We start from the raw sequence: 10588 nt of genomic DNA, 5'->3' as shown, positions 1-10588 counted from the left end.
AAACACTTGAGCACTGACATGTCCAGGTTTTTCTCTCCTTTCAAGATTTTTTTTTTTGGGGGGGGGGGAATCTCACAGATTTCGCTCTTGTTTATTAATAATATTCTTAGTATTGGGGCTGAATTTCAACCTTGTCCCTACAGTCTTATCATATTCCAACAATCTGATTCAATGCTGGGTGCCGGGGGCGGGGCAGCAGTGGGGACTTTTGCAGAAGAACAACACATGGGGCATCATTAGGAGCGGGAGCGCACCATGCTGAAGGAGGGAGAGCTGCGGCTGGCATCAAGTCCCGACAACCAAAAGACGCATGACAAGACCACAATAGGGCGCGAGATACATAATGTATCATTTTAGCAAGACCTGTGTTATTCTGCTCGCGTATCCATGTCGCCAGATTTTTCAAGAAAAGGAGCGTTTTTGATGGACTCCTCGGTCGCCAAAGGGCTAAATGTGACTTCATGCCAAGATCCAAGCAGTCCTGGATATCTATAACGCGCACACAGCCGGGATGGATCCGTTAAACGCCACCGGAATGGACGCGTTCACGGCCATCCACCTGAATGCCTCCTGGAGCGCGGACAGTGGATATTCCCTGGCTGCAATCGCCAGCATCGCCGCTCTTGTAAGTTTCCTCATCCTCTTTACCGTTGTTGGAAATATTCTCGTGGTGATCGCGGTGCTGACGAGCAGGGCGCTGAAAGCCCCGCAGAACCTCTTTCTGGTGTCTTTGGCCACCGCGGACATCCTGGTGGCAACTTTGGTGATGCCGTTTTCTCTCGCGAATGAGCTCATGGGCTACTGGTATTTTGGGAAAGTTTGGTGCGGTATTTATTTGGCTCTGGATGTTTTATTCTGCACTTCTTCTATCGTTCATCTGTGCGCAATAAGCCTGGACCGGTACTGGTCCGTTACGCAGGCTGTAGAGTACAACCTGAAGCGGACTCCTAAGCGCGTCAAGTGCATCATCGTTATTGTGTGGCTCATATCTGCTTTCATCTCATCCCCACCTCTCTTATCTATAGACAGCAACAACTACATCAGCTCTCAGCCTCAGTGCATGCTCAATGATGACACTTGGTACATCCTCTCCTCCAGCATGGCCTCCTTCTTCGCCCCCTGCTTAATTATGATTCTGGTGTACATCAGGATCTACCAAGTGGCCAAAACCAGAACAAGGAGCATGTCAGGGAAAGAGCCCAGACCAGATGGTGTCACACAAACTGAGAATGGACTGAACAAAGCCAACTCCCCTTGCCATGGCGACAGGGAAAATGGTCACTGTCAATGCCCACCTACGCCCAGCCAACGCACAGTCACCATCGGGCAACAGACAGACGATGCAGACATGGACGAGAGCTCCTCCTCAGAGGGCAAAGGTCACAAACCTCAGCGGCAGGACTCCCAAAGGGCCAAGAGACCAGGCCTAAAGAAAAGCTCCATCTCCAAACAATCCGCACGTATCTCCAGAGTCAGCAACAAATCCGTAGACCTGTTTGCCTCCAGGAGGAAACGTAGGCGGAGCTCCATAGCGCAGAAAAAGGTTTCCCAAGCCCGGGAGAAGAGGTTTACATTTGTTCTGGCTGTGGTCATGGGGGTGTTTGTTGTTTGCTGGTTCCCCTTTTTCTTCAGCTACAGCCTGCACGCCGTGTGCAGGGACTACTGTAAGATCCCCGACACGCTCTTCAAATTCTTCTTCTGGATTGGCTACTGTAACAGCTCCCTGAACCCTGCCATCTACACCATCTTCAACCGGGACTTCAGACGCGCTTTCCAGAAGATTCTCTGCAAGTCGTGGAAAAAGTCCTTCTAGCTCCGGGGCAGAACTGTTAAGCCAACGTGACAATCTTAAAAGGGAAATATGAGAGTGATCTTTTAAAAACAAGAGGAGCCTGTGTTGTCTCTATCGCTGTAACATCTTGTCGTCCTGTTGTAATTAATGGCAGCCCACCGTCAACCTAATTAATGGGTGTCTACGAGCTTCAACATACACTAAGTTTCCTTTTTAGGCTTTACCAGTCTGATAAACGAGTGCAACTGTCCTTTTGTTCTCACTAAAGTGTGTTGTAAAGCTTAATCATGTATTTAAACATCCACAAAAGATAAACACATGGGCGGACCTATCTTCTAATGGGCCCCAGGGCGAAACTAGCCCCCCGTGCCCCCCTTTGGTTCTTACAACTGTCTCTGCAATGTGAGATTTTTCTCTTCTGTTTGTGCTAGTATACCCACAGATTTGTTATGTACTACTTCAGTTTATTGAAATCACTTGGTTAAGTTGAACAAATGTTGGCACAAAAGGGACAAGATGAAGGTTTTTAAACTTGATTCAAACACAGATATTTTTCTACAAATAAGCCTAACCAAGCAGTTGATACATGAGGACTTGGTTGAGAAAATAATATTGATACTGCTCTAGCTTGTTAAAGGTCCAATATGTAAGATATTATATATTAATTTATTATATAATTAACTGTATTTAATCATAAAATTACCTTACTATATCATCAGACATTAAGGAAACATGCTATGTTGAAGTGCTGGCTTTTCTGTCAACAACGCAGCAGCTGTAAGTCCTCCCACTAAGTTTTGATTCTGGTGCGGAATGGTTTGTTTTGACCAGAGAAGTAGGCAGTTTTAATAAACCCCTACATGGCCGCTTTGGATGCCCCTCAGTTTGCCAGACACACACAAACTAACAGGTGTTGCAGTGATAAAAGCGGGCTAGCAAACGGGTTCAGATATATCTGATTCTACCCAACCTGTAAAAGCCTCTGCATATTTCTAATGAGCTCCAGGACATAGAAATGTGGAAAAACTAGGATAAATATTGGAAATGCTTTTGAAAAATTGATAGGTTAGAATGCAGAAATGTTTAAAGACTGATACAGAGCTGGTTAAACACTGAAGCTTCAGTGTCAGCAACATATCAACCTGCATGCTCATCGACTCTAGAGAGGAAAGGGTCTCTCCAATGTTTTGAATTTAGACTGCAGTACCAATTTTAAACACTAGGTGTCAGAGTTAGTTAGCTTAGCATAAAAGACTAAAGGCTTGACGCTGTCCAGAGCCAATAAAATCTTCCTTTTGGCACCTCTTACACTCACTTCTAGATCGTGTTTTTTTTAACACACACAGAACAATTCACAGTTCTTAAGGGGGTTATTGCTGGTTTTGGTATTGACCAGTTGCTAGGAAACTATTGGAGGATCCAAAAAGTTTATGGTTTTGTAAAATTTTAGGTTGTTATTGTAAAATCTAAAAAATTGTACAGTCTGTACCCGGCCTAAGACAGGTTTCACAGCAGAACACATTTAAAGGCCTTCATTACTTCAGTGTTGTGCTTTAGTTCTACATATTTTTGAAAAATATTCTGTTCAGTTAGAACTAAGCATTACGCCCGGGGCTCTTGGGGTCACGAGTTCAGCAGAAAACTGACCCCTCAGAAGAGAATAATAATCCTGCATACGCACTTGTGGTTTTGAACCATTATCGTTTGTTTTCCCTGAAAATGTCTGTTCACATGTGACCCCTCTACTTATGTTTAAAATGCCAGAGTCTGTTGCTGTATAACCACATGGATGTCCCTCTCTTAATTCATTTAACTTTTTCAGAAGCCTGACAGGCTAAAACTTTACAGTGTTTTAAAAGGAAAGGGCCATCATTGGAAAGAAGCCAGAAAATGTGAATAATACCCTTCTGCAGAAGTGCAACCAAAGTGTCATCATGGTATTTCATAACACAGATAACAAATGGCAAAGCACAACAGCAGACTAAATCTCCACAGAGTCTCTGTTCTGATCTCTTCCTGCACCTTAAAGATATGGGACAGCACTGATAAGGGCTGACACTCTTGAGTATAAGATCAATTATTTTTTACGACGCACATTCCAGGTTATTACTTTCACAGTGGCCATAAAGTACTGAAGGAACAAATGGATTTCATGTGATTTTATATTTAAAGAAACTACCTCTCTGTTTGTTTGGTTGCTCTTTTTGTTTTTTGTCTTTTGTTTTCAAGTGTATTACACATGGTTTCTCTGCTCCTTAAACTGTCTGCTGTCGTGGAGAAATAAAGATTAAACAAGTCTTTTGTGATCGTCAGTGTGATGCTGCCATATGGAGCCACTTTAAAAAAGATGTGCACATGTATCAAATGCTTATGCTGCAATCAGAGCTGGCAAACGTTGTTCTTTGATTTGCTTATGACAAAGAAGGGCTCAATGGTTGAAACAACATACTTTGAGTTTAAATGAAATGTTTTAATTCTAATCTATTGATTAACACTGTTATGTTGCTTTAAATCCATTATCTAACATGCATTGATGCAGAAAAATGGACAACAGTGTAGATAAAGCCCCGTTCATCAAATAAAAATTCAACACATTTGAATCAAACCTGAATCAGACGTTTACTTTTCAGCTGAAAGGGGAAATCCTCATTTATGCAAAGCCAGTGAGATGAAACATCTGGTGTCATTTTAGTGTCGCCTCAGTGGAAACAGTGTCTTAATTTGATCAAACTAAACAGTCACGAGCAGATGAGATTAAACTTCTAATTATCTCCAACTAGCAGAGCACTTTGAGCAAACACAATATTGCCAGCATAGAGGCCTATAAATTGACTCGATTTAAAGTCCTAACCATAGGCCTATTACTCACTCAGTAGAGAGTAATAGGCCTATGGAGGCAATGACAGGGTCAGGCAAGAGTTGGTCCATTCCAAGACTGGACCAGACTCAGATTGTGGCCAGTTAATTCACTTTAAAATGTTCAATACAAAGTTAAGACTAATTGTTCTTTCTTCTTTCAGCTCGATACCAAACAAAACTCCTATATTAGCCTATGGCTGTCCTGTTTACCTTTAAGACGAATGTTTCAGGGCTTTTCAGATTTTCATTTGGATAGTCAAACATTTTCAGATGACTGTTTTCATAGTGATTCAAGTCACTTGAGTGTCATTTGTTACTGTGTCCTTTAACAAAATGCTGAATAATTGAAAGCTAGTTAGCTAAAGCTGGCAGCTGGCTAAGCTCACAGTCCATGTTGCACTGCCAGAGAGCTGCATGTTGCTTTTTTCAGTGGCTTAATGAAGACCTCAGTGGATATTTAGTTACCAGTAAAATTAGTTCACAAGCCCCTCAAGTGAGTGGTCTGCTAGCAGCCCCTTGTGCTTTCACTGAACAGTGCCTGAACAAAGACGATTTTTAACATGAAACTGCTTTTTTAAGCAATTTTCCTCTTTTTTTTTTTTTTTTTTTACACATCTTTCGTTTTCCAAGAGGGGAAGATCTCTTGATCTTTCAGTTCCAGGAAAAACATTGAAAAATGAACAGTGAGTTAGTTTTAGTTTTTAAGTTTTCATGCTGTTCATTTTTCAGTGTACACTGTTTCAGCTAAAGGGGTTAGCTTTTAGAAGGCAGTCCTTGTTTAGTCAGGCAGGTGGGGAATCTTCAGCAGAACAGCTTTGATGTTGCATCTGACTGTGGGCAGGACTGAGGTGAAACTAGATTCCCCTGCATCACATAATGCCTGCTTTTTTACCTCCTACTGCTCTGCTGTGGTGGAGTGTTTGCGGCCAAATGCCATTCGTAACATGTTACAAGTCCATCTGCTGCTCGAACAAAAGAAGAACACAGTGTCCCCGTCTGTTTAATTATTGAATCAAGAGATTATACAGGTAGGTTCACAGCAGCTGAAGGAAAACAGGAGACTTATAACTCTCTGTCCCAAATCTGTGTGTATAATATTTATCCAAACAGATCTAACATGCATGGTTCCTGTCACCTTATGTTCATTTTCTGCAAAGTCTTTTTAACAGTTTTTTACCCAAACCTTTAGGGTTCCTTGATAAGGTCAAGGAAAGATTTACTGTTCTCCCAATGCTCTTTTATAGATTTATAGGTTGAGTGAGGACATTGCCTTCCTTACCAGGATAAATAAAATGTATTTGGCTGCACTTTAACCCTTTAAGTTCCCAGGAGCTGAAAACAAATGATGGACTGCAGTGACTCGACGATGACCTTGCAAGGTGCTGAGGTTTTGTGGCTTTAAAAATCTCTCTGGCCAACACTTAAAAATAGTCAGCTCTGGGAAAGTAGTTCAGGATATCAAAGGTGTTTTCTGTCTTAAAATCAATTAGAAAATGTCATCAGAGCACCAGTTTTATTTTACATTATTTACTCAGTAAAACTATTACAAAACAACTCAATTGGCTCAACACAACTGCTTATTGCCCTTCTTAGCAAGTACAGTTCCACTGATGGACACTAGATGGCTCAAAAATTCTCCAGCTCCAGCTGATGATCTTTTTTGAAAACACATCTTAGAGCATTAGAGTTAATGGCTGTAAAACCAAAGTGAAAATTCAGACTGCCACTTAGGGGCAAAGGAGACACTATTAACACAACATGTGGCTAATTAGCCACGAAATGCTAATGCTTCTTTATAAGCTCATCACTTACTTTATCTATTTGGTCTGTAGTGAAAAACAGATGCCAACTGTTTCTAGGTTGAGCAGTGAACTTTCAGGCTGTTAAACCATAATAATGCGCCGAATGTAATCTTTCCAAAACTAAGCCCAGTGAGGATTTAAAAACATTTCCATCAAGAGAGGGATGTTTTCCTGGCAGTGCAGATCTTTAGATATATTAGCTTGCCTCTCATAAGTCCTGCACAGACTGTATCAGGAGGCCCAAATTACTTTATGGCTGCAGACAACTGTCAAGATGGTGCTGAGTAAAACCAAACCCAAGTCTTTAAAATGACCCTTCAGGGTACTGAAATGCCTCATATAACAGCTGTGACACCATTAACGGGCACTAAATCTGACAAATAGAAGCCTAAGCCAAAATCTCAAATACCTTAATGCCTTGTGAAAAAATGACATCTGAATATAAAGACTTTATCTTTGTATCGTAACCAGGGCTTTTTCATTATGCAGATGACACCATACTCTTTGCTCCAGAAGATGTAGTAATACTTCTGGCAGATACATTTAAAGTTTACGGTCAAAAGCTTCCACAGAAATGTATTTGCATATAGCATTTGTCAAAGCTTCACTGTAGGGTAATGAAGACATACAAAGCACAAATCATTTCCATTTTTAGTGTTTTTCAGTTGTTGGAAATTGGATCCCTGTCTGACAGTAAACCCTGCATGGCTCTTCTCATCTCCTCTCCTGTCCTGTACTTTAATCGAAGGCAAGTGAAGTTTCTTGTGTCATCATTAAATTTTGTGAAAGATGAAAGGCCTCACAGTGTTGTGGCTTTGGCCCCGCCACACCTGACTGGCTCCAATTTTCTGCCACACATCAGACCCTGGCAGTGAGGAAATATGAGGCAAATGTCATGAGACTGCGACATCACTCCCATCCCGAAAAAGAAAGCAATGAGCCCGTCAAAACATAAAGTTGAAGCTAAATGTATATGTTTAACTTTAAAAAGCAAGTTTCTCTGGGATTAAATAACTACTTCTTAAAAGATATGATAATCCACAAAGGAGTTGGTGTAATGTAGTCCTGTTTGCTGAACCAGCATTAAAGCACTGTGACTTCTAAATCTACGTCTCCGAGTGAGATGCACGAGCTTATCTATTGACTCCAGCCAATCATACATCATAGAGCAGCTGTCAAATGCAATCTCTCTCCCAGCATAGATCACAAGTCTTTGGCTGAGCTGAAGCCCGTCTGGACTTCTCAACTGCTCAGATATGATAAAGTGTGAAAGACACGACTAGAGACAGAGTACACCTAAAGACTTTCTCTCCTAGACGTGAGCCTTTAAACCACACACTCCTGCAATACAAACTTGACTGTTTTTCAAATTTTACCCTGAATCCCCATGTGGACTTTACATGGTTTCCCCTACCTTATTCTTGGATTGGGGGGGGGGGGGGGGGGGGGGGGGGGGTTGCCATTATTGTATAGGCCAGCTGAAGAGAAACAAGAAATGTTGGGAGGGGCGAGGGATGAAATTCAGCAAAGGGTCATGTTTGGATTCAAACCCACTAAAGCCTCTGTACGTGGGGCGCATGACATATCCACTGCTGTAGGCTACTGGCACCCCTTCCCTTGCCTTATTCTTCATTTATCCTAAATAAGACCTGATGTCATCACTCATTGACACTTTTTTTGTGGAAGCAGAGAGTAAACCACAAAAGAATTGTGACAGTAAAGAGGGCTACCATTTATAGAAAAACCTGAAGAGGAAGAATAAACTATTGGAAGAGAGAGAGAGAGGGAGTGGAACTGAACCTGCAGCAATGCAGCAAGGACTTTAAGCAACTTTTGATAGGGAACCATCAAGACTCATTTAAGTCTTTTCATGTACGCATTTACATCAGCATGTAGCTCCTTGGCTTTATTTTTAATGCACTGCATACAAGAATCACTATAGAAATCATGTAGTGGCATCTGTAGGGGAAAGATGTATTTAATGACAGACCTGTGCTTTCTACTCTCTAACATGAACAAAAGCAACATATGGACAATCTAATTAACAAGTCCTGCATGAACACTAAATACTTCTTATTGATGCACTAATGAGTAACTACCACTCTACTGTTGGAGTTGCTACTTTAGATTATTGAATGAATTGTGTGTAGTTTAATGTGTGTAGTTTAATGTAGAACAATGAACCATTATTTAAGACACAAAATCTTTTTTGTAAACTGTTACCAAAGCAAAAAGGAAAATGTTGTTATTAATCTGTGAATTGAGTCTGCACTGTTATATTATCTTGTGTTCTTTCACCGAGCTACAGAGGAACAGGCGGGCCCTTAAAACACCCCATAAGTCACTTTTATGGTTGTGTTTGCGCCGGCGAGCTCATCCAGCCTCGGGGAAGACAAACAGCACGGCTGACGTTGACTCTTCTGCATCGCAAAGTCGAATGCAAAGCCGGTTACAGCTGTTCAAACCCACTTACATAATCAGCCATTTTTTTCCCATGGAAAGAGTTTCCAACAATGTGGCAAGGCCATTTTGTCAAATCTAATTCATTATTATAATCGCAGCCTGCAGCTCAGAGCCCGAGGCGCAGTGTGAGTGTAGTGATTGTTACTTGTTCAGGGGGCCAGAGGGCACAAGAACCAAGATGTCACTTATTATTTCATGGGGATGCTGTTGAATGCACTAAAGTTTGTGCTTACACACTGTGAAAGAACTGTAGATAATGTAAAGAATGAGACATAAAGAGCATTCATACGTGTGTGTGTGTGTGTGTGTGTTGTGTTTGTGCTGTTAAACTGAGTTATTATTCACAGATTTGTCCTCTAGCCTCAAACGCAACAACAAATCAACACTAATCAAAAGCCCATTAGAGGAGTCAACAGCTCATTCAGAGGCAATATGTTGTTTTTCATACTTCCTCAGAGCTACAATGCATGTTTGTGTATATGACTTCACTGGCTACAGCTTGTAAGACCATGTAGCCACATGGTAACACTTTATAATAACCATCAACATTAAAGGGTAGAAGGATAGTTTATGTTGAGTATATTTACCTTTACTTGATTATAAAAAAGGCCACTCACATGTTTTTGTGAGTTTTTGAAATTATCAGAAGAATCACCTACAAGACAATGATTTTCTGATGGGAAATAAAGGTCTTAAAATGGGAAATAGGGACATCAGGTCCGTGGGTACTGCTAGCTGCAGTGTAGAACGTTTTCCACACAGCCTCATACATCCTGTATCTGCCACAAGTTCTTTTTTTTTTTATTAGGTGATGCAGAACAATACAAGACAAGTGAGGGGCATGACAAGAGCAAAAGTATGTAGGAGACAGGGGAGACACGACGATACAATGCACAGCATAGACAGAGACAAAACAGGCAAGCAGGGAGTAATAATAATGTTTTGCAATTTTGTATGTTGAGGGTGTTGAAGGGCCCTGCTTGTGTATGTGTGTGTGTGTGTGTGTGTGTGTGTGTGTGTGTGTGTGTGTAATTCGAGTGTATGCTTGTATTTTTTATTTTATTTTTCCCTTCCTCTATACCCCTATTCCTATTTTTGTCCTTCTTCTTTCCTTCATTCCATTTTTCTTTTCTTTCTTTTTTATTTTTTTTCCTTCTCCTCCTTTTTCTTCTTTCCCCTTTCCTCCCCCTCTTTCTTTCTATATATATTAGAAATAGAAATATATATTATTACTTCAGTCATTGTGTGATGCAGTGGTGCCCCTGTTTCAGTTGCCCCCAGACCCTGCGGAGGGGGCCAGCTGATAGGGTTGCCTACTGCTACCCTCCCGCCAAGCTTGAACAACCCCCAGACCTGATGGGAGGGGATCTGTTTGTGTTGGTGCTCGGAGGTATCATCTGATTAAGTTCTTTAAGGCACAGTATTTTTATCATTGCAATTGTTTTTTTTTTTTGTTTTTTTTTATGTATTTGTATATTTTTGTATTTGTTATTATCATTGTTGTCCTGAAGTTTATCCTTTTTTTAACCTTAGTGTTTAGCGATACACCACTGGACCACTGAGAGGATGGAGGCATCAGTAGGGGCTAGAAAGCATATTCAAAACAAAGGGAAAGAAGAAAACTAGAATAACTGAGGAATGATAAAATAAAAATGAACAAAAACAAAAGTGG

General features: G+C 41.1%; 1 protein-coding gene across 1 annotated transcript; it reads left to right on the top strand.

Moving 5' to 3' along the window:
• The first annotated feature begins 368 nt into the window (after nt 1-368).
• LOC132958767 (alpha-2 adrenergic receptor) lies at nt 369-2888 on the top strand. Its single transcript, XM_061031803.1, has one exon. The coding sequence runs from the start codon at nt 512-514 to the stop codon at nt 1811-1813; it is 1302 nt and encodes a 433-aa protein (XP_060887786.1). The 5' UTR covers nt 369-511; the 3' UTR covers nt 1814-2888.
• The last annotated feature ends 7700 nt before the right edge of the window (nt 2889-10588 follow it).

The sequence above is a fragment of the Labrus mixtus genome, chromosome 23 (assembly GCF_963584025.1).
Source record: "Labrus mixtus chromosome 23, fLabMix1.1, whole genome shotgun sequence".
Taxonomy (NCBI): Eukaryota; Metazoa; Chordata; class Actinopteri; order Labriformes; family Labridae; genus Labrus; species Labrus mixtus.
Note: the sequence above shows the minus strand (reverse complement) of the source record. Positions and strands in the feature narration are given on the sequence as shown.